The sequence below is a fragment of the Sinocyclocheilus rhinocerous genome, unplaced genomic scaffold, assembly GCF_001515625.1.
Source record: "Sinocyclocheilus rhinocerous isolate Xijiao unplaced genomic scaffold, SAMN03320098_v1.1 scaffold1095, whole genome shotgun sequence".
Lineage (NCBI taxonomy): Eukaryota > Metazoa > Chordata > Actinopteri > Cypriniformes > Cyprinidae > Sinocyclocheilus > Sinocyclocheilus rhinocerous.
Genome location: NW_015628319.1, coordinates 58861 through 83160, shown reverse-complemented (window position 1 = coordinate 83160; position 24300 = coordinate 58861). Strand labels below are relative to the sequence as shown.

At 36.2% G+C, this 24300-nt stretch overlaps 3 protein-coding genes across 3 annotated transcripts in view; 2 read left to right on the top strand and 1 right to left on the bottom strand.

Moving 5' to 3' along the window:
• Nucleotides 1-8409, top strand: part of LOC107737392 (period circadian protein homolog 2-like) — a 32654-nt gene extending 24245 nt beyond the window's left edge. The window contains exons 17-23 of the mRNA XM_016548883.1: nucleotides 432-617; nucleotides 1938-2195; nucleotides 3118-4037; nucleotides 5104-5266; nucleotides 6452-6659; nucleotides 7025-7175; nucleotides 7874-8409. Of these exons, the coding sequence (XP_016404369.1) occupies nucleotides 432-617; nucleotides 1938-2195; nucleotides 3118-4037; nucleotides 5104-5266; nucleotides 6452-6659; nucleotides 7025-7175; nucleotides 7874-8014 (2027 nt within the window). The 3' untranslated portion in view covers nucleotides 8015-8409. The remainder of the gene's footprint in view (nucleotides 1-431; nucleotides 618-1937; nucleotides 2196-3117; nucleotides 4038-5103; nucleotides 5267-6451; nucleotides 6660-7024; nucleotides 7176-7873) is intronic.
• Nucleotides 8410-12708: 4299 nt separating this feature from the next.
• Nucleotides 12709-14018, bottom strand: LOC107737402 (transcription cofactor HES-6-like). The gene is made up of 4 exons (XM_016548892.1): nucleotides 13785-14018; nucleotides 13614-13700; nucleotides 13437-13518; nucleotides 12709-13327 (listed from the first exon to the last, which is right to left on the bottom strand). The coding sequence occupies exons 1-4, from the start codon at nucleotides 13845-13847 to the stop codon at nucleotides 12879-12881; spliced, it is 681 nt and encodes a 226-aa protein (XP_016404378.1). The 5' UTR covers nucleotides 13848-14018; the 3' UTR covers nucleotides 12709-12878.
• A 2334-nt stretch (nucleotides 14019-16352) lies between these two features.
• Nucleotides 16353-24167, top strand: LOC107737396 (integral membrane protein 2C-like). Its single transcript, XM_016548885.1, has 4 exons — nucleotides 16353-16539; nucleotides 20124-20234; nucleotides 20816-20966; nucleotides 22965-24167. Exons 1-4 carry the CDS (start codon nucleotides 16447-16449, stop codon nucleotides 23060-23062), a joined length of 453 nt encoding a protein of 150 aa, XP_016404371.1. The 5' UTR covers nucleotides 16353-16446; the 3' UTR covers nucleotides 23063-24167.
• Nucleotides 24168-24300: the final 133 nt, after the last annotated feature.

The following is a 24300-nucleotide window of genomic DNA, read 5'->3' as shown; positions in this document are numbered from 1 at the left end:
TATATATATATATATATATATGTTTGCTTTTTAATTTTGCAATAATATCTGAATTTTGTACTGCAATAATGTTACTCCATGACTGTTGTTAATTCATAAACACACTTTTGCTGGAAAACAACAGCATAATTTTCAACTGATTTTGAATGTATCGTCGACAACAATTTCAACAAAACTTCTTTTGGTTAACCAGCCAGATAAAATTGCTCTGGTAGCATATTTAAATCGGCAGAATTTCTAGTTTTGCTGTGTTCAGTCCATCACACAAAACCAAATGTTAAAGTTTACAAAGCATAAAAACACATTTACATGAAAATCTAATATAAATGAATATATAATGTTGTATTTGCTTGTCAGGCCATCTTTATTGTTAATCCCTTTAAATACATCAGTTCTGAAACCTGGTTGTTCTGCATTTTCTCTGTGTTCAGAGGCGGACCATCTAAAGAACCAACCAGGTCTCTCATCATTAGATGAGTCTAAGAAGCCTCCAGGATCTGGTGTAGTGAGTCCGTCTCTGACTCCACTCGCGCTGCCCAGTAAACCTGAAAGCGTGCTGTCCATCACCAGCCAGTGCAGCTACAGCAGCACCATTGTACATGTAGGAGACAAAAAAGGTAAATTGATTTCTTCTGTATATCTGTCTGTCTTCCTTTCCTGTCTATCTGTTCTTATAAATAATGTTTCTGTTACAAAACCTAGTGAGCTGTCGTGATGTCTGCTGCCTACATAGGAAATCATTTTAGTTTCCATTAGCATGTTGCTAAGGTAACAATATGATGCTGAGAATAAATATACTGTGTTTATATAGCACAATTAGGCAAAACTGTCCATTTAATTGCATTTGAACAATTTTCTTGGCAAGATATAAAAAGTATCTGTACTTGTTGATATTGAAAAAGTTATATTTTAAAAACTTTTATAATAAAATAGTAATTTTCAAATAGTTTTTGTTATAATATATTTAATAAGTCATGCTAATATTATCAAATTAATTTAAAATAATAATTATTTAAATTATTGTTAAATTATAGTTTCTAATTAATTTGGTATAATAAAATGTATAATTAATAAATAATAGTTTTATTATATAATATTTATTTATTTATAAATATAAATATATTAATAAATGATAAACATAATGATGATGATAATAATGTTAATTATAAATAATATAATTGTTTCTAGTCATTGCTATTATAATAAAAAATGTATAATTAATAAACAACATTTAAAATAATAATATAAATTAAAATGATAAAACATAAATTTCCTGTTATAATTTTCATGTTATAAATTATATGAGAAATCTATACTCTTTTGTCCAAATCAAAAAGAAAGAAAGAAAGAAAGAAAGAAAGAAAGAAAATGGATATCTGTTTTAATATTTGCATGAATTTTTTATTTTTTATTTCTTTTATTTTTTTTTACAAACATTTAACAGTGTTATATCCAGTAACAGTTGATATGCATCGTCCAATATGGAGAAATAATAAAATGCTACCTATGCAGCTCACTAGGTTTTGGATACATATCTAACTTATCTGTATTAGAGCTGTATGTGTTTTGTCTTTTCCTTGGTAAAAAAACAACTTTTTTGTTTTAGTCGTATCCTCAACAAGACACATCTCTCCAAAGCAAGAATTCTCTTCCAAACTTCAAAGTTAGTAAAATCTTCCCATGACATAGGGACAAAAAATTGATTGCGAAGCCATTTGATTGAGTTGATGAGTAAAATAAAGGTGCAAATCACCCTGGCAGGGCTTCAGGAATGTATGCATCCTTCTAGCATTTTCCTCTGATTCCCATCCCAACATGCATGAGATAAACTTGAGAAGGCCTGGATGCAGCCCGTAAACAAGTGCTGGTCATGTCACCTGAGTTTTGGGAAAACACGTTGCTCATTGTAGTTAAACGTCTTGTGTTGTTCTTTGCAGAGATCATCGAGGATGTCCCCAGCGCTGAAGGCACTGAAGGTCAGGGTCTCACTGTTCCTCCGGCTGCAGTCTCGCCACACAATCAGGAGCGAGAGGCTTACAAGAAGCTGGGCCTGACCAAGCAGGTTCTGGCGGCGCACACACAGAAGGAAGAGCATGCGTTCCTCAGCCGCTTCAGAGAGCTGCGAGGTGTGCATGCTTTCAAAGCCGACTGCTCCCTCTATCTGGAGAGAAGGAAAGGACAAGTCGCATCGGAGGGTAAGGAAGGATTTGAGTCAAAAGCTGCACAGCACTGTGTTCTTTTACACGTGAGCAGCTCATGATCCTGTGTTTTCAGTGTCTTTGAGCGGCTCGGTTCACAGTAAATGCTGTTCCACACAAATACATCTCTGCAAATGTGCTCTGAGTTTATAATGTGTCGTTTATAACATGCTTTTGGGAATGCAATGTGCGCCTACCATCATCCAAAACATGTTGTGAAAAATACCTGATCATTTAATAATAACAATATCAATATAATCTGATCATTTAAAAATAAAAAAATTAATTAAGACAAGCCATAAATATTAGTATTGCAATTTTACAGTTATTCTGAATTTTTATATTATTTTTCTTACAAAAATAAGGGGCAATCGTGGCCTAATGGTTTGAGAGTTGGGCTTGTAACCCAAAGGTCGCGGGTTCGAGTCTCAGGTCCGGCAGGGATTGTAGGTGGGGGGAGTGAATGTCCAGCGCTCTCTTTCACCTTCAATACCACGACTGAGGTGAGACCCTTGAGCAAGGCACCGAACCCCCAACTGCTCCCCGAGGGCGTGTGTGTGTGTTTGTTCACTACTCACTGCTTTGTGTGTGCACATGGATGAGTGAAATGCAGAGCACAAATTTAGAGTATGGGACACCATACATGGCCATTCTATATATAATAATAATAATAATAAACCTCATAATAATTAATATTATTATTACATTATTAGTAAACATAACATTAATTATTATTACTATATTACTTATTCTATTACATATTATTATTTTACAGTCATATTATATAATAACATATAAAGCTTATTTGTTTATTCCAATCACAATTTGTTTTGTTCTTTGATTGTAAATATAAAAAAATTGCATCAAAGTAGTTTTTACATGATTTAAGTTGATAATTGTTTCCCATCTTTCTCTGCAGCTGTTCCCGCTGCTCGTTCCTGTAAGCAGGGTGGTGGTGGCGCACAGGAGACCACCGGGATCCGCCGGGGTCGCAGCAAGAAGACCAAGTCCAAACGGATCAAGCCAAACGAGTCTTCTGACAGCACTCCTTCAGGCCGTAGACCTTCACCCAGACCTCAGCAGCAGGGCCTCAACCAGACCTCCTGGTCTCCCTCAGACACATCCCAATCCACCTTCCCCATCGCCTATCCGGCTGTGATGCCCACGTACCCGCTGCAGATGTACCCAGGAGCCGGCGGCATGCAGCCTAGGGTAGATGCTCCGCTCTCAGGCTTTGGGGAGAGTCAGTGCAGCCAGGTTCCGCGCATCCCCATGCAGCCCATCCAGACACCGTATTCGGCTCCTCTGGTCACGCCCATGGTGGCGCTGGTACTGCCCAACTACATGTTCCCACAGATGGGCAGCGCTCCACGGCAGCCGTTCTACCCCAAGCAAGGAAGTTTCCCCACACAGCCTACCTTTCAACCTCAGCCTAGTTTCGCCGCACAGGCGCCATTCCCTCCACAGTCCACATTCACCATACAGACCCAGTTCGCCCCCCAGAACCCCTTTACCCCACAGACTCCATTCCCGCCGTTTCCGTTCGCGTGTCCCGAGGAGCCCCCAAAACCGCCGGAGCCCGAGCTGAGGGAGGAGCCTTCACGAAGCCCCACCCCTCACTCCGTGGGTGGAGGCGGGCCGCCGTCTCCGCCTTTGTTCCAGTCGCGCTGCAGTTCGCCTTTGCAGCTCAACCTGCTGCAGTTAGAGGAGACTCAACGCTCTGCTGAGAGGCAGGAGAGCACGGCGCCATCTGTTGTACCACAGGCCAACTGCAGCAGTAGTGTGGAGAAAGCAGGAAGCACAGCCGGGCAAGCTAAAACTGACAAGGATGTGCCACAGGTTGGAAATCTTATTACAGTGCATTTTTGACCACTGTGTTTGTTTTTTTTAAATAATTTTTTTACTCTCGTATCTTATTCTTTCATTTTGTCTGAATGTATTCAAACAACACACACACAAAACAGAAAAACTCAAATGCAAATCTTTGGTTTGACCAACAGGTGGCAGTTTTTGCTTTTTTTAAAGCAAGACGATCCGAATTTAAGCTTTACATCTTGATGCAGTCACATTAGACTTTAAGCATAACAAATTATAACATGATTATTATTGCAAAAGTAATATCTGTATTTTAAAAAATTTTATTATAATAAATAACAATAACAATGAATGTGAAAATTATATACCAAACATGCAGCTGAAAAGTTTGTATTCTTTACATTAGGCCTTAAGCATGCAGAATTATTTAGGATCCTCCAACAATATACAATGTCACACTTGCATCTGTATTTAAGATAATAGTAATTAGAAATTCTGAATGAATGAATGATAATAATAATAATAATACATTGTTATACCATCTTCTTCACTTTTTCATAATGCTACAGACCAAGCTGCTTTAAATTTAGCATTCTTCACTTTAGGTTTTTAAGCATGCAAAGGATTATTTAGGATTCCTTGACAAGATATGATGTTATATGTTTTATAAATAAATAAATAATACATAAAAAAATACTACTTTCACTTTCTTATAATGTTACAAACAATGCAGCTTAAAACTTTATATTCTTTGTATTGAGCCAAGAGGTTATTCTGGACGTTTTGATAATTTAGTATAGAATTTTTATATACAGCTGGTATGCTGAAATAAATGAACTTTTCCACGACATTCTAATTTATTGAGATGCACCTGTAAATGAGCAATTAAACCAACTATGCAGTTATGTTTATAGATGTGAGAATAGCTGCCATGGGGCTTACATGTGAATTGAAGGCGTTTAGATTCAAAGTGATTTAAATGCTTTACTTAACATTGGTTTGGTATTGGAAAATCTGTATTCATTGTTTATATAAAAATAGAACAAAATGAATGAATTTTATTATGTTCTGTATTTTTGTTGTTTTTTAGGATGAAGGGTCACCTGTCGACGGTCAGCATAGCGATGCGTTCTCATCATCTAGTGACCTGCTGGACATTCTCCCAGAGGACTCGCGCTCCGGCACCGGCTCTGCCACCTCAGGCTCCATGGGCTCTGGGTCTAACGGCTGTGGAACATCTGCCAGCAGAACTGGTGAGTTTATAGATCTTTATAGTGTCCTATTTATTTCTGATCTGTCCGTTGTAGTGTACACAAGCAGGGCTGTTACTACACATTGCCAATTTATTGAGTCTTGATATCGATTTTGATGCTGACAGTCCTTTATTTAAATCATTAAAGATTAATATACATTATCTTTTTTGATTCATATTTTTATTGACCAAAGACACATTAAATTAATGAAAAGTGGCAGTAAAGACATGTATGATGTTACAAAAGTTTTCTATTTCTAATAAATGCTAGAACATTCGATTCATCAAATAATCCTATAAAAATGTATCACAGTTTCCACAAAAATATTAAGCAGCACAACTGTTTTCAACATTGATAATAATCAGAAATATTTCTTGAGCAGCAAATCAGCACATTAGAATGAAGGATGATGTGACGCTGAAAACTGGAATAATGAAATTACACTTTAAAAAATTTACACTTTAAAATATATTTAAATAGAAAGTGGTTATTTTAAATTGTAATGATATCTCACACTTTTTACTGTTTTTTTTTAATCAAATAAATGCAGCTTCTTTCTCAAACATTAAACGGTCTTACTGACCCCAAACTTTTGAATTGTAGTGTAAATATTTATACATTTGATTAAAACAACGGCACGGTTACCTTTATTGTATTTCTCATGTAGATTTTCTTTTTTTTTCTTTTTTTTTATTCGGTAACCAATCTGTAATAATAAACAAAAGCTCAGTTGTGAACGAACATTGTAAGATCTATAAGGCTGCATTCACCATGGGAGGAGGACACCGGTATTTCTATACAAATCTGATTTTATTTGTCCCACCTTTTTATGACGGACGACTGTGTTAATAATGCCTCGTTAAGAAGGGGCTTTTTACCGCAAAAATGCATTTGTCTGTTTATACAAGTCTGGCAGTCAGATCAGTCCTACACATGCAGTAAAAACATGATCATTGTTATATATCCTGACATTGTTTTATGCAACCACACAAAAGCAATCCCAAAAGAGGAAGAACCTCATATTCTAAACCCACAATAAACAACATTGTTTAAAATGTTTTTCCCACTTCCTCTAAATTCTTGTTTGGTTTCTCCAATACAGAATTTCCATTATAAACCTGTGCTGTTCAAAAGGTCCACTTCTCTCATCACTCTTTCTGCTCTTTTTTTTTTTTTCTTCCCCAGGAAGCAGCAACACAAGCAACAACAGCAGTAACTACTTCGCCAGTGTGGATTCTTCCCAGAAATCCCATAAGGCCAAGGGGCAAGGCTCTGGTTCGGGCTCTGGGTCGCTGGATGGGAGTGAGACCCTGATCAAGTATGTACTGCAGGACCCACTGTGGCTGCTCATGGCTAACGTGGACGAAGATGTTTCATACCAGTTACCATCTCGGTGAGTGGGCGGAGACAGGAGAAATAGATTGTTTTTTTGTTTTTTGCAAACAGGATGGAAACCAATGTTACAAAATGTATACCCAGTTTTTAAAAACAACAGAAGGTTAAAGATATGCCCATTTGGGGGCGCTATATAAAAGTGTTTAAGTGAATTTAGCCACTGATTGAGTGTGTATGTGTTTGCGTTTTATTTCACTTTTGCTTTTGAAGTCCTAAACAAACCAATCAAACCACATTCGGTTTCGAGCGCGTATATATAGGTTTTAATCTTTTATTGTGTTTTGACATGGTTTTCACCATGAAAATAATCATGGATGCTGCTGACTTGACGCTAAATTACAAACATCTTTTTCCCTTTTGCAGTGACATTGAGAAGGTTCTAAGGGAGGACAGGGAGAAGCTGCGGCAGATGCAGAAAAGTCAGCCGCGCTTTACAGAAGAGCAGAGGAGAGAGCTGGTGGAGGTGCATCCCTGGATGAGAAGAGGTGGGCTGCCCAAAGCATTCGACGTCAAGGTCTGTATACACTGATATATACTGAAGTCAGTTTTTAATGCATTAACGGTGTTCTTATTTTGATGCATGGAAAGTATACACTACAAAAATACAGAAAAAAACGTAATATTGTGAAATATTATTACAAAATGAAAAAGCTATTTTTTATTTGAATTTTTTTTTTTAATGTAATTTATTCCTGGGATGCAAAGCTGAATTTTCAGCATCATTTCTCCAGTCTTCAGTGTCACATGATCCTTCAGAAATAATTCTAATATGCTTGGTGCTCAAGAAATATTTATTATTTTTTATTAATATTTACAGAAACATTATCGGTGTTGAAAACAGTTTAATGTTTAATAAAACTAATATTTTTGTACGATTTTCAATCAATTTAATGCATCTTTGCTGAATAAAAGTACCGACCCCAAACTTTTAAAAAGTAGTGTAAATATTTGAGTGTGTATGTGTTTGCATTTTATTTTATACATATAATATTAATATTATTTTTTTAATTAATCAGTAGAATTAGAATTAAATGCACAATGTGTCCCATTTTTTAAATAATAACTGCATTTAAAAATATTAAGGTGGTAAAATGTAATCTGAATTTCTTTCCCAGCATTTTCTTAATTGTAGAATACAGGAGGCTACTTCACATTAAAGAAGTAAAATGGCTTTCAAACTCTATGCAGACTAATAAGAGTGTTTATCTGCAGGCGTGTGTCGGCTGTGAAGAGGTCAGTGAAACCCTGACAGAGGAGGATCCACCAGATCTGCACATGGGAGAAACAGACAGCTGTGATGTCACGGCGCCTCCGGCCAATAGCAGTGAAGACTACGCACTCAGAAACACGTGACTTTCTCGAACCCGTCACCTGAACTGAACCCCTCTTTCCACCTGTAAGAATACAGACCTCTTCTGATCGGACAAAGCAGACATTTTAGCATCGAAAGATGCTCCTGCCGCAGCCTCGGACCTTGATGAAGACTCGTTCTGTTGCTTGTCTGTGTGAATGTGTTTGTGTGAATATGTACAGATGTGTAAATACATGAATGAGTGAGAGAATAAATCCGAGTGAATGAATTATTTCCAGACAGTCTAAACTGTCTCTAAAGCCAGACTCTGAGCTGTTCAATGACCATTACTGTTAGATTTTAATATTAAAGAATAATATTTCCTTTTCAGTGTTTCCCTGACAGTTTTTTTCCACTTAACGTGCATATACACATACTAACTTATTTCTTCTTTACATCTTTAAAAAAAAAAAAAAACTATTTTATGTTTTTTTTTCTCTTTTGAATAGGCATATAAGCTCTTGAAACAGTTCTTCTGGTGTTTGTGTGTTATTGGATATGTTTCTGATATCCTTTCAAATTCACAATTTAACACTGAGGACTTGTAGTTTGTGAGCTGATGTATTATTTAAAATGACCGTGAATTTAACGGTAAAAGACTGTAAAAATGCTACAGTAAAAACCTGTTAAATGGTTAACGGTAAATTCCCCTACTATATACGGTGAAAATCTGTATTGGACATTACATGTATTGGACATTAATTTTACGGTAGTATACCGTTTTTGGAAGTGAAAAAGACTAAAAATTACCGTGAATTTAACGGTAAAAGACTGTAAAAATGCTACAGTAAAAGCCTGTTAAATGGTTAACGGTAAATTCCCCTACTATATACGGTGAAAAACTGTATTGGACATTACATGTATTGGACATTAATTTTACGGTAGTATACCATTTTTGGAAGGGGAAAAAGAGCATATAATTTACATTGAATAACCGTAAATTGACATTCCCAGAATTCCCTGCGTTACATTTCAAATTTGATGTTTTTTTGTTGAAATAACTATGTTTCTTCTTAGTTTTTTTCTTATCAGTTTTGTATATTAGGTTTATGTTACACCTAATGTTGTTAAATTAATGTTTATTGCATTATTTCAGTTTCATGTGTGTTACCATGATGGTGTTTGGTGTTTGTGTGAATGACACTGTGCACCTTCTATATATGTTATTATATAAAAGCTGCTTGTGATGGGCTTTGTTTCATCATGTGACTTTCTCATCACCTCCTGCATTTGGTGGTTATCCGTGTATTACAAAGGTACAAAACAGATTTTAGTACTTCAATAGGTTGGTATATTAACATTATATCAGTTAATGAAATTACAGTATTTAACTGTAAATTTAAGTTAAAACCGTAAAACCTAAAACGTTGCTACCGTATTTTTTACGGTAAAATTCCGGCAACCACAGCTGCCGGTTTTTTACCGTAAATTTTACGGAATTTTTTTTACAGTGTAGGACAGATGGAACGTGCTCTACGTAATTGGCACAAACCACGCTAACTTAGTCGCGTCACTTTGCTTTAGCACTGGCAGCTTATTTGTTCAGATAGTGAGTGCGTCGAGTGCATTAGTAGCATTAGGTGAATTTATGTGAAAAGTATTTCAAGCTAAAGAGTTTAGGTGCTGTTGTCTTGTTCAGACTGGCTGTCTGATGGTCTGTTGCGATGTAGTACCTCAGTGTTAAATTTCTCCTCTTTTATAAGCCCTAGGTTGAATCTACACAGACAGAAGTTTTGATCTCACCGAGTGTCCCTACCTAAACCTGTGAAAACCTGCTGTATGACCACAACTACCATAAATCCCCAGCACAAAAACACCTTAGGGACATATGGGCAGAATGAGATTTCAATAGCAGGTTCAAAGATAACACTAATGTGGAGGTCAACTTGGCCTCTTAAGCCTTTAATGTCGAGGAAAAAACTTTTAGCCCACGTTGTGAATAAATGTGTTTGTGTTCTGTCACTTTCGAACTTGTTACTATACGGTGTTCCTTCATGCTGAAGTGAATTTGAATTAAAGTCTATTTTTTAAAAATTACTCTTGTTTGTGTGTTTCCTCTTGTTATAGCCTATTTAAAACACAATGTATAGCCTATGTGAGGTTAGATAAATTAAACCGCTTTTCGGTAAATAATTCAGATTAGCATGCCTTATGCATTTTAAAATGTGCATTTCTTCTTACATTTATATGCATCAGTCGTTACTTTAAATGTACCACTGCATTTTCCAGCACGTTTTCATGTATTGTGATCATGAAAAATGACATAAAATTGGAATTTAAACTGGAATTAAATAGCCCTGATCAGTTTTTTTTTCATACAAATAGTCACATTAAACAATCAATCTTGGATTTTATTCAACTTTGACAGACCCCTCTTTCTATAAAGCATATTTGCTTTAAATAAAATGTATGTAAATGTATATAAAATTTTGATTTAGCTATAAACTGCTTTTCACTTGGCAACTCGGAAAGCAATCCCAATTATTTTATTAAACATTGCAAATAAATGTAAAAATATATTTTTTTTTTATTAAAAAAAAAAAATAAGTAAATCAAAGAGGAATGTAAATTCCTATTATCAGTTTTTTGTTGTTCTGATAATCATTTGAGTACAAGCCAGTCCTGCACAAATGGACCGTTGGAGCTGAGGGGCCCTTTCTGCGCCATATGTTCAAAGTCAGACGACCGTTACAGCAGTTTTTTATTATTATACAGCGCACATCGGACGCACAGCTTCCCTTCATGTGATCAGACTCCACTCGCTGCGCGCCCAGACAGGGGTTTGTGCCTCCACACATGAAAGGCGAGCTAGTTCCTCTCCTTCACACCTGCGCCAATTTGAGTACAAGGTGTGAATGGTTCCTTCAGGCCTCCTACCAAGACAACAACCGAAAATCCGGCCCCGATCCGATGAAAGCAGAGCTAATACAACCTGTCAACAGTCTGCGAACATTATATGTGGCTTTAAAAGAGTTAATACGTATTTAATTTACATCAAACGATGATTTATATTAACTAAGACACTGAGCGGATCTTAAAACTATCCATTTAGACAACTCAACTTTAATCAGACATTGCTACTTTTTCTGTCAGCCGCTATTAGTTGCGGCTTGCAGGCGCAGGCCTAGTACAGTTACCGTCCTGAATTTAAAAATAAACCTCCAAAATGGTTTTGTGGTAGGATATGTTTAACCAATGTAATGGAACTAACGTGCTGTTTCTTTTTTGTCGACGTGATTGAAAACCGCGCGAATACAGTAAGTTACTTAAAACCTCACACAATATGTAACTTTTTGGTGGTTACTGAACCGTTATATGTTACATGTAGGCTATTACATTACCCTTTTAACTGCTATATTTTAAGCTAGACTTCATCTGAAGTCGTCAACCCCATCCCCTGGAAAAGTCATTTGAATTAACATAATTTTTCCACGTACATTTCTATAGTAAATATCTTTTGTTGTATGATCAGGCTGAACAGTTACGGAACGTCAAACGTTACTGAAACCACGTTAACGGACGTAAGGTTGCCGGTTTCACGATCTGTCCCTTACCATTACAACCATAGTGTCCGCCAAAATGTCATTATTAAATCTAAACTGCAAACATCTATTTTTGCTTTGCTTATTTTCTATGACAGATTTGACCAGTAACACGTATAGTCTACACAGCGCCACATGACACCTTACATAGTGCCAGTCATTGTGCCTGAGCTGATGGTTAACCGTGACTGAGGCGTTACGTTTTACACGTCTGGAGGGCCAGAGCACCCAAAGCAGACGTTCACACTTTCAGAAATAATAGAAAAGGTGTGATAAAACAAGTTACATACTCTGGTTATTTCATCAAAGCAATTGCAACTGCCTAAAAACGGCATAGCATCTGCTCTTGGTCAGTCCCGAGAAAAGCCTCAAATTCGCGTTACCGTAAAAATAACATGAAACTCTTTACAGTGAGGAAATCAAAACGTTTTATTGAAATCACAATCACATATAAAACACATTAAATGTCAGTACATCTTACATTTATTTCAAAATTACTTCATCATAATGATAACATAGGCTACATCTTTTTTTTTAATGTCAGAGATCTATCTACAGCCACAACATTGAAATATTTACACCCTAGCCTACAATAATTAGAGATGGGAAAACACTCCCTAGAAATATTATTTATCCTTACAGAGTTGTTTTAACTTAGCTTATACAAAAACAATTAAATAAAAATACGAACTTTTGTGTGAAACTGAACTGAAATGCACATTGTTGCACCAAGAAGAGCTTCTGAGGGGTATCAACGGGTCGATGACAAATGTGACCCTGGAGCACAAAACCAGTAGTAAGTAGCACCGGTATATTTGTAGCAATAGCCAAAAATAGCTGTATGGGTCAAAATGATCGATTTTTCTTTTATGCCAAAAATCATTAGGATATTAAGCAGGCCTAAAGATCATGTTCCATGAAGATATTTTGTAAATTTCCTACCGAGAATATATCAAAACTTAATTTTTTGATTAGTAATATGCATTGCTAAGAACTTAATTTGGACAACTTCAAAGGCGATTTTCTCAATATTTTGATTTTTTTTTTTTTTTTTGCACCCTCAGATTCCAGATTTTCAAATAGTTGTATCTCAGCCAAATAATGTCCTTATTTATTCAGCTTTCAGATGATGTATACATCTTATCACTGGTTTTGTGGTCCAAGGTCACAAATGACAAAAAAACGTTGCAGCTGCCCTATTCCTATATATGTAGAACTGTCCATGGTTTGTCAGAAAGGTGCTCCTGGACTATTGCATGTCTATATAGCTCTAAAGTAAAAATATACTGTTCATGAATCAGCTGGGATCTCCAGAAGCATCTGTCTACCAAGGTCTCCACATGGACTTGGATAGATGCACGGTTGGCACGCTTGGCGCTTGTTCCCTGGCGTCCACCGAGACTCGGCTGTGCACCGTGTCCGTGTCATCCAGGTCAGAGCAAAGGTCATCGCTGGAGGTGGTGAAAGGGGCCGGGGACAAGACTGAGGAGCCGCTGCGGACCACGCTCCTGTCTCCGGGCGACAACGCGGCGTACGTCGCCTCGCAAGGCCAAGTGCCACAGTTACTAGAGTCCGACAGGAGATCTGACAGGATGTCCTGAAAGCGATCCTCGTCGTTCAGAGGCATGCACTCCAGGAGGTGGTTCAGCAGGTCGGCGGCGATGGTCGCGTCGATTCCCGGACAGCTGGACACGAAGGTGTGCACCTCATGCATGCACTGGATGTATCCCGCGGCGAACCGCTCGTTAGCTTCGCGGTTCACGCTGTCAGCTTCTGCGGAGGAGAAAAGCGGCGTGACGTCACGACCCAAATACACTCACTGCGAGTCGGGGTGTTTTTTTAAATGCAGGCCTGTATGAAACTTGATAACAGCTCTTCTTACCCTTCGCTTTGTTTTGCAGGATACTTTCCACGCGCTTCATGGTCATTTCCAACACCTCGGCGTTCTCCATTTTTACCTGCGCCTAAAATAAATAAATAAACAGCGACGTTAAGACTGTCTTTGCGCTGTATGTTGGTGCTGGATACAGATGCTTGAAGAAGTGCTAAATAAGCTTACATCCGGGTCGGCTAGCAGTAGCCTCAGCTCCTGTAAACTTTCATTGATGCGGGCGCGTCTCTTTTTCTCCACCAGCGGCTTCCTCGTCTGAAGAGGGAGAGAGAATGCGTTTAACTTGTGGAAAGCGTCGATAAACGTTTGCTTGTGGGATTAAAAAGACGCGTTGCGTACCTTTCTGTCTTTTATTCCGAAATAGTCCTCCTCGTGTCTGTTGCTGCGGGACGCAGGGGCCATATTGCTGCAGTATAGAGACCGCTGAGAGGACGCCTGAATGGGGGGCAGATGGTCGGCGGGTTCAGTTCGAAACAAAAGTCTGTGCTAACGAGCACTAAATATACTGTGCAAAGTGGGCGATTGAAGAGGGACATTTATGAGGGCTGATTTACATGTGAATGGACTGACTGGTAACCAACCAACAGCCTCGCCTTTGTCTTGGCACTGTAAACCAACCCGCCCTGTGAACCTGTAGATGAGTTTAGTGAATAAAATTAAGTTCAACTACACTGAGTACCTAGATAGATAGATAATGTCATACTGTCCTTAAGTCAATTAGTTAGACTAAGTTATTCAGAGAAAAATCAAAATCCTGACATTAACCTTAAAAATATATATATATTACATATGCCTATATATTATATTTTCAACTCAGTTTTATTCAAATTAAGTCGATTTCATATTTTTTTGTCATAAAAACTGCAATAATCTAACTGCAGGTTTTAACTTGGAACCAATTTATTCATATATTTTTACTTTTAAAAATCAACGAACTTAGGTTTTCGAGTTTAGAGGGTTGAAACGTCATGTTATCTTGTAAATTATAGTCAGAATGAAACTCTTCAAAAAGGTACTTAGAGAGATGGAATGGGAAAGGGACTTCAAAAAGTATAAAACTAAATCAGAAAAATAAATGGCAAAGACACAATCAGCCAGAGGCTGGTAGTTTTTATGCATTACACAATAAAATAATAATTTACCCCAATATGACAATTACAGAAATTAATTCTTTCTTTTTGAACAGAACAAAAGTGCGTCCTCTACTGGAATTGAGTTCACGCGCACGATCATTTCCATCAGTGCGGAGTTGATCTCATTTCTGCGCGCGTCCCACTTTACCAGTGTGCGTATGTGGGACATCATCACAGTGCTTTATTATGAGGCCATCTCCATATATGAAGGTACATATGAATGTAATGCAAAACACATGAAAAGGTGCTGATATTTAACATTCATATAAGACTACTGAAAAATAAACCACACATTTAAGTCAAAGTCATAAAGGCTGCTACGTCAGATAGCGAATCGCATTGTTTTAGTGAATAAAAGAAAGCACATTAGTCACATGTGCTTTATTACATTTAATGAATATATGTAATATTTTATATTAGGCCTACATTTCATATAGGCCTATTGGTTGTCTTATATCATTTTTTTTTCCTATTTCATTTTTTAAGTAAAAAAAAGTAAAGTCTCGTTTAAATTAATCTTTTAAATCGACAAATCCACAGTGCGATGATAAAACATGAAATTCAAAATTATTTTCAGTTTCATAACCTGAAAATACTTGATTATACTTCATTTGCGCTGTTTGTAGATTATAATTTATAGATTATAACCTGCATCAGAGCCATAAAAAGCATTCATCAGTGTCAAGTTATTTATTGACTTCCGGCAGTCTGATGCAAATCAGAACGCGTAGTAGAGCATGAGCACCGTAAACGGCTAAAATAGAACCGGAATGCACATCCATTTGTGGGAACAATTCCACAATAAAAGTCCAAGACGGCACCAGGCGGAGATGAATGGCTGACTTAGAAAAATCCCGTGGGATAATTTTTTTTCATTGTTCCAAGTATTACTTTAATTTAAAAATTGTTTTAAATCTGTGTAAGTAATTAAATTGTATTGTTAATGTACGATCACATTCATGGCGAGATAATCTTTTGATATATCGTTCAAGGTTATTGATTTGACAAATGAAGATTAACCATGGTTTTATTATAGTGTAGTAACCATGTTTTTTGGCACATTGATTACCATTTGTATAACCACAGTTTTACTACAAGTACCATGGTTAAACTATGGTTAGTGTAGCAAGATCGTGGTTAATTTGTGGTAACCATGGTTTAACTATAGTAAGTTAAGCAGGTTTTTTTTTTTGTAGTAAAACCATGGTTCATTTTGGCACATTATGACTTCTCACAATCATTGTTATGCAGAATATTTTTTAGATTAGATGTATATCTTAACTATGCACCAATAATGTAATTAAAATATTACTACATCGATGTGTAATAATGTAAAACATTATAAGGTTTTTCTTTAGAATTTTAAGCAAAATAGACGTGTGAGCTGTAGTAAAATTCTGTATATTAAAAAAAAATGCAAAATGTGATCTCAGGTAAAATCTAATGGGAATGGATGTAGAATGAAAATCTTAAAAGAATTAATGGATGGATGGATAATGCTTATGCAGGGACATTCAATATGTGTTTTAAAATATCAAACTGATTTCCCCCCCAATGGTTATTATTTATGACTGCATTTGGAGTAAAAATAAAACATTGTCATTTTTGACATTTTTGATAATTTTTGATAATTCGGATCTGCACGGGTTACTAGATAAGGCTTTTTTTATTGTGAAAATTGCAAGTGATACTAATTTTAGAAAACAGACGCCGATTGGTGGACTCTTACTTTAAAGTGTACCGGAAGCGAGGGAATCCTCTTTAAGTTCGCCCTCAGTCGAGCGCTTTATTCACAGCTCAGAAGCGTCCTTGGTGGTACAATCACTACTGGACGTCCTAACCGCAGAAAACTAGGAAGAAGCGTCAAAATGGTGAAGATATCTTTTCAGCAAGTAACTGCACAAAAGCCGGAAAAGGAGGACGATGGAGACAAAGAGGAAATTCACATGCCCTACTCTCACGTGAGTTACAGCTTATTTAAATACCCATTATTGTCTATTGTTTTGTGTTCGGCTGTGAAACCATCCTTTGTTTTGTCATGTTCCTCCAGGTAAAAAGAAATCAGAACTGCAAAAATATATGTATATTATTTGAATTCTATTATATTATATTTATGCTTAACTTATTCTTAATAAAAAATAATATTGCATTCTAATAATTGGACTTTAACAGTGCCATTATGTCTCTAAACCAATTAGGTGATTAATAGACAAAGCTGTAATGTGAATCTAATCTAATATATACAATTATTATGCTTAACAATAATGATGATGATGATGATTAGTATTAGTATTCCATTAAATATTATTATTCACTTTGGCAGGCTTGTGCATGTTTGAAGTAAAATATATTATATTTATGCTTAACTTATTCTTAATAAAAAATAATATTGCATTCTAATAATTGGACTTTAACAGTGCCATTATGTCTCTAAACCAATTAGGTGATTAATAGACAAAGCTGTAATGTGAATCTAATCTAATATATACAATTATTATGCTTAACAATAATAATGATGATGATGATGATTAGTATTAGTATTCCATTAAATATTATTATTCACTTTGGCGGGCTTGTGCATGTTTGAAGTAAAAAAAAAAAATTGTGTAAAAATGGATTGCACTTGATAGATGTGAGGCAGTATTGAGATGCACAGGAAAACGTTTTTTTTTTGTCAGAGAAAAATGATGCTGACAGCAGATTTCACAATTTTCCTATTTCTGATAATGCACCAGTTTCTGTCTTAATTTTATTATGACAGATTGATAATAAGTATCAGATGTCCTGTGTCTTAACTGAACAACTCAGACTTTTATGAATATATTAATATTGAAGTATATATTATACACTTTGCCAGGCTTGGACCTGCAGTTCTGCATTGGTTTACAGCTGATAGATGCGAGCCAATATTGAGATGCACAGCAGGATGACATTACATCATCCCTCAGCATAAACCGCCACTGCAGATTAGTGCCCAACAAATCGGCTTGAGCTGCATTTGTGTGTGTGTGTGTGTGTGTCCTCTACATGGACGCTTGCTATTTGTTCCCATGATGGTAGTTACTCAACTGCAAAACCTTTTATTACCACTTGACTTGAGCTGTGACAGTGCAGATGACCGCAGGATGCACAGCAGGATGACATTACATCATCCCTCAGCATAAACCGCCACTGCAGATTAGTGCCCAACAAATCGGCTTGAGCTGCATTTGTGTGTGTGTGTGTGTGTGTGTGTGTCCTCTACATGGACGCTTGCTATTTGTTCCCATGATGGTAGTTATTCAACTGCAAAACCTTTTATTACCACTTGACTTGAGCTGTGACAGTGCAGATGACCCCAACCTTTTGTTTTGATGTGCCTGGAACGCTCAGTCCTCGCTCCAATCCGACCAGGCACATGCTTGATCCCATCAGTCGGGGTGAAATAGGATCTTTGCCTTCACAAAATGGATGCCTGACATCCGTCTTTTTGTCTGAGTCTTGTAATTGGCTCTGAGGAATATGATGCTGACAGCAGATTGAATAGTTTTCTCATTTCTGAGAATGCATCAGTTTTGAGTCATTGGAAGCTGTCAATGTGCATCAGATCTTTGGGGTTTTAACTAGAAAGCTAAATAAAGTCCATTCATTAGAATTCAGCTGGGAGTAACTGAAGTCTGAAAGCATTATAAAGTAGGACATTTGTGGGCGACTCAGAACGGTCCCTTCTCTAGTGCGTCACATTTTTAATTCGACCTCATGTGCCTGCATTCATTTTCCCTACTAGAGTGAAAATGACGTGGATTCATCTAATCTGATACTAGAGCTGTTATTTTCAGCCTGGTGCCCACACACTGTCTCCTACCCGCTGCTACTGTGTGTCCTCCCTACGTAGATAGGAACTCCTGTACAAATAAGGAGTGTGGAAGTACAGTACGTGCCTATAAATATCACTCTGCCAGGCGGAGATAGTAGCTCTGTCAGCAAATCTGTTTGATTCACGATGATCCAGAGCCTGCGTGGGCCGATCCGAGCTGGTGTCCTCGGCACCAGCGTCTCTGAGAGACTGGAGGCGGATGGATTGCTCACGCCACCTGACGTCTTGAGATGCTGCCGTGACTAATGTCTTGGCATTGTTGGGTGCAACTGCAGATAAAATGATTTTCTTGCTTAGTGTTTGAAAATGACTTCAAATATTAAGTCTTGTTGGCCCGGTTTCACAGATGGGGCTTAGCTTAAGCCAGGACTAGGCCATAGTTCAATTAGGATTTTAAAGTAATTTTTATAAACATGCCTTAGAAAAAACATTACTGGTGTGCATCTTGAGACAAAACAAGGGCACTGACCTATTTCAAGATCAACCAGTGCACATTTCTTTCAGTTGAAACAGCTCAGACTTACATTTTAGTCGGGGACTAGGTTTAAGACGGCTTAAATCGGGGACTAGGCTTAAGTCTGTAAAACTGGGGGGTAATGTATTAAAATGAAGTGAGTTTATGCTTAAAAAAGAAAAAAATATGTCAGTGAGGCAAGAATATTCTTAGTATTACTATTTTTTTTTCCCTTACAAATGTCTTAAAAGTCTTAAATCAAGATGCATTTACTCAAGAAGAAAAATTAGCAAGATATTAATTAAGATATTAAGTCTCGTTTTTTTTTTTTGGACAGTTTATCAATATGAAGTGAGTTTATGCTTAAAATGAGAAAAATGGGGGTAAGAAAGTGGGATAATAAAAATAATTTTGTTTTACCTTTGAATTAAGTTTATTTTTCTTACCCCATTTTTTTTTTTCTTAAGCATAAACCTACTTTAATTTTGATACTTTTTCCTAGTTTTAAGGCTTATTGCTTCTCAATTAAATGCCTTGATTAATGAATGTTTAGATATTTGTGCTGAAAAACAATACACAAATACTGAGTAAGTAAATAATTTTTGCAGTCTAGTTTGTGCCGGCTTGCATGTATATAGATTTTGTAATGAGAAATGTGGATGTAGATCTTCTCCAAGCATTATCAATGCTCATAAATTTGAAATTAAAGGGATGGTCCACCCCAAAAATGAAAATAAATATGTAATTCCAAACCTGTATGCATTTATTTCTTCTCTGGAACACAAAAGAAGATATTTGGAAGAATGTTGGCAAGCAAACATTTTTGGGTCCAAATTTAAAAGACTTTTCTATTTGAATATATTATAAAATGCTATTTATTTCTGTGATGCAAAGCTGAATTTTCAGCAGCATTACTCCAGTTTTCAGTGTCACATGATCCTTCAGAAATCATTTTAATATACTGATTTGCTGCTCAAGAAACATTTCTTATTTTCAATCTTTTTCATAGATGCATAGATGATTGAAAAGAACAGCATTTATTTGAAATGAAAATCTTTTGTAACATTTGTTACTGTCACTTTTGATCAATTTAATGCATCTTTGCTGAGAAAAAGTATTAGTTTTAAGAGTTCAAACTTTTAAATGGTGGTAAATGTGTTAAACTTCACCAAATCCATTTTTTATTTGATTCTAGAGTGGTTATTAAGAGGTATTGCCGTTTCTCGTTAACACAGGGACTCACAGCTTACTACGACATTGCGTTGGATAAGTGCTACGTTATTGAACTCAACACGACAATCGTCATGCCACCCAGGAACCTGTGGGAGCTGCTTGTCAATGTCAAGGTAACAGATTGCATAAAGTTTTATGTAACACATGAATAAAAGGTCTCAGATTGTGAGTCACATGTTTGATGTGCAGCCTTTATTTCTGAAATGTGAAACGAGGTAGAACTGCACCTTCACAAATAATTTGTTAATAAAAACTTAATTTTTAACCTGTAAAAACAGTATTCCCATGATCATGAAAAACCTGGAAATATATATTTTTTTTAAATTTGGATAATACTTACTTAAAAAGATTTCAAGATAATATAATTTATTTTTAGTATATAATTTAATATGTTATTTATGTACATTAAAATATTTAGTATATAATTATTATTTTTGAAAAAAAAATTAAATTCCCCCTAGTTCTTAAGCATTTTATCTAGTAACATTATTTATAAAAAATTTTTGTTAGTATTTTTAATTTATTCAATATAATCAAATTGATGCATGCAAACCCTAAAAAGAATTTGTCTCTTCCCTAGCAGAGGTGACACAGATTTCTAATCCGTTTGATTCGTCATAGCTAATGTGTCAGTGTTGATGGAATGAAGCCCGTAGCCCCATGTGACCGTTTGTATGCATTTGTGTTTTGGCAGCGGGGGATGTATTTGCCCCAGACCTACATCATTCAGGAAGAGATGGTGGTGACGGGGCGCGTTAGGAACATGCGTCAGCTGGGACCCTTCATCCACCGGCTCTGTTACGGAAAAGAAATCTATAGACTGAGACGCCGTAGCGGCCAAAGACGTGAGTTTCATGACTTCTTGATTTATTATTGGTTTTTGCTAATTAAACATCAGTGTGAATAATATTATTATTATTACTACAAAAGATTGAAATAACTAAGATTTTTAATGCTTTTGAAGGAAGACTCGTATGCTCACCAAAGCTGGAAACTGTGATACTTTCTATTTGACGAATTAGAAATTCAAAGAATAGCATTTATTTGAAATCTTTTGTAAAATCATGTGTGTTTACGATAACTTTGAATCAATTTACAACATCCTTGCTGAATAGAAGTGTTAAAACTTTTGAATGGTAGGTAAGCAGCACAACTGTTTTCAACATTGAAGATCATAAGAAATGCTGCTTGAGCAGCAAATCAGCATATTAGAATGATTTCTGAAGGACTGGAGTAATGCTGCTGAAAATTCATTAAAGGAGACATATTATGCCTCTTTTTACAATATGTAATACAAGTCTCTGGTGTCCCCACAATGTGTCTGTGAAGTTCCAGCTCAAAATCACAGATCATTTATTATATAATTTTGAAAATGCGCTGTTTTTCGGGCCTGTCTCTTTAAATGCAAATGAGCTGCTGCTCCCCGCCCCCTTTTTTCCAGAATAGAGCTGCGCACCATTACAGCTCGTACCTGCTAAAAACATCTGTTTTGGTTCTGATTATCATGTTTATCGCGCTGAAATCATGCGTTTTAAACCATATTAGTTTAAACTTCTGATATACCTTTTTCTGAGAGCACACGTACAGAAAGCGGCTGTCACAGCATGTGAGTTCTAAACTAAGTTCTCATTCACAGAATTTCACACAAGTTTACGTTAAAAACACGCATGAGTTACAAAAACAGTCGGTTATGTCTGTGAATGTAAACAGCTGGGAAATAAATCGCATGTTTATTTTAGATCTGTGTGGCAGCAGCAATACTACCAGGAAAAAACTGTTTTGTGAATTTAGTATTTTGTCATGTCCATTACATTGTTTAGAGCATAAGAAAAAATTTGAAAAATAACATTTTTGAAAAATGATATTTTATTCATATGTTATGCCATGTCCTCTGTAGAAGACATCGGGACTTTAAAAAGTCCTGTTTTTTAAGAAATATGAAGACATGAATAGACATGAAAAGGCAAAAACAGTGGGATTTTTGTTTTAATCACAAATCAATTTTCATTTTTTTTATACTAAACTTTAAATAAAGACGATTCTCAACTGTTATGACACTTGATCACTAAATGAATGTCAGCCATTTTTAAAGACCAAGGCGAGGGAGTGGTCATGGTGAAACATCCAATGATTTGGTATCTCTGAAAAGCCCTGAATGTGCTCTGTACAGGACATCCAGACTTAAAACTGTGACATGTAACGTCTCGGAGAAATCACTAAAACATAATGTCCTCTACAGAGGACAAAACTCCATAGCTGGTAGTCAGGAGGATATACAGTAAATAAATCAATAATAAAAAATTTTACAAATTTTAAATAAATGCTGTTCTTTAGATCTTTCTATTTATCAAATAATCTTTTATCAAATGTATCACAGTTCCCATGAATATGTTCAGCAGCACACCGGTTTTCAACATTGATAATAATAAAAACGTTTTTAAATTAGCATATTAGAATGATTTCTGAAGGGTCATGTGACAATGAAGACTGGAATAATGATGCTGAAAATTCAGCTTTGCATCACAGGAATAAGTTACATTTTTAAAATATATTAAAATAGAAAACCGTTATTTTAAATCATAATAATATTTTGTAATATGACTGTTTTTACTGTATTTTTGATTAAATGAATGCAGACATGGTCAGCATAAGAGACTTCTAAAATAGTAAACAACAAGTTTTACTGACCCCAAATTTTTGAATGGTAGTGTAAAATGCTTCCTGAACCAGGCAACACAAAAAGTGTAACTATGATGGTGATGCATGATGTACATGCAACAATTATGCAATACAGTACATGCAACATCCTTGCTGAACCCGACTCGAATCTGTTTCTTCCTCAGGCGTCGATAAGAGGGAGACCAGGAACTGCCACAGCATCCGGCACTTCGAGAACACGTTTGTCGTAGAGACAAAGATTTGCGACCGACTCCTGCTGTAGTTTCCTTCCCTTCTCCTCAACTCTACTGAGCAAAACCCCAAAACTGACCCTTCCCCATCTGTCCAGCTTAACAGCACTTTATCAGCATGACAAACCTGTACATAATGTTAGATAATGCCATATTTGTGTGTTTGTTGGTTCAAATTTTCCAAGGATAAACTATAATGACTTTTTTCACCCAAGTGTGTTTTCTTTTCTTTTTTGTCTTCGTCTAAATTAGATTTTGATTTGCATATTCTGAAGCAAACTGTCTAGTTTGTCGTTTCATTTCACTCTCAGGTTATTTGTTTTTTTTTTTTTTTTTTTTTTTTCAGTGGGGAAGTTTTCTCAAATACTGTGAGATTAGTCTCGGACATCTGGCATGCGCTGACAAATGGTTTGCATTTAGTTTTTTCTTCCTCTGTAAAGCCTCGGTTTGTGTAGACTGATGGTTTCATTTGTTCATTATTTTCTGTGTTGGCTAAGAAATCCAGTATTAGAAAATTGTCTTCAATGCCAAAAGATGTATACCTCATATTTTAGAAATGTATGACTTTAAGCCTGTTAAGTCATAGCGTGAGTTTTTGAACGTGATATAAGCAATATAAGTTTTCTTATCTTGGATTTCCTAACTTGACATCCATTTGTTTGTAGTATTGTTGGTTATCTGAGCAGTTTATCACTCTGTGTGTTGCTCTTTAATACATGTGAATAAAGTTTGTAGAAAAATGTGAGAAACTAGCCACCGGATGTTGGTTTGAAATGTTCCGTTATCTCTAAGTGCATTATGTCTGTACTGATAAGAACGGGCTGTTCTTTAAGTTGAAGGTGAATTTTCTTAGGCACAGAATTCTTTTCCTTGCTGTTCCTATTCTTTTTTTTATTTTTTTTTATGTATGGTCCATCCATGACTAATGGTAGATCCTTAGACCTCATCTGAGGTGGAATCATTTCATTTTGCTTGCACTTTTTCTAATTGTACCATTTATATGTGTTTGATCCTCTTCCACATACTGGTGTAGCAACAACTGGTTTTGTCTGGAATAAACGAGGCGTTTGATTTGACGCACTCTATTCTGCTGCTTTGTGAATAATAATCGCTTGTAAAAATCCATCAATAAACTGCTGAAACACTACTCTCGCTCTGCTGATCGTTACAGATAAGTAAGTGCATGCAACAGACCTTTCTGCTCACTTGGCCCACAAACCACAACACGAAAAAGATCCCTCGTGTGAAACAGCAGGAGAGGGCCCTGCTG

Bases quoted from the DNA above. Each gene is read 5' to 3' on its own strand.
- LOC107737402 (XM_016548892.1), bottom strand. From the start codon at position 13,847: ATGGCCCCTGCGTCCCGCAGCAACAGACACGAGGAGGACTATTTCGGA. The intron at 13,701-13,784 runs GTACGCAACGCG...CTCCCTCTTCAG, and splicing joins TCGGAATAAAAGACAGAAAG to ACGAGGAAGCCGCTGGTGGA. The intron at 13,519-13,613 runs GTAAGCTTATTT...TATTTATTTTAG, and splicing joins TACTGCTAGCCGACCCGGAT to GCGCAGGTAAAAATGGAGAA.
- LOC107737396 (XM_016548885.1), top strand. From the start codon at position 16,447: ATGGTGAAGATATCTTTTCAGCAAGTAACTGCACAAAAGCCGGAAAAG. The intron at 16,540-20,123 runs GTGAGTTACAGC...TCGTTAACACAG, and splicing joins TTCACATGCCCTACTCTCAC to GGACTCACAGCTTACTACGA. The intron at 20,967-22,964 runs GTGAGTTTCATG...TTTCTTCCTCAG, and splicing joins ACGCCGTAGCGGCCAAAGAC to GCGTCGATAAGAGGGAGACC.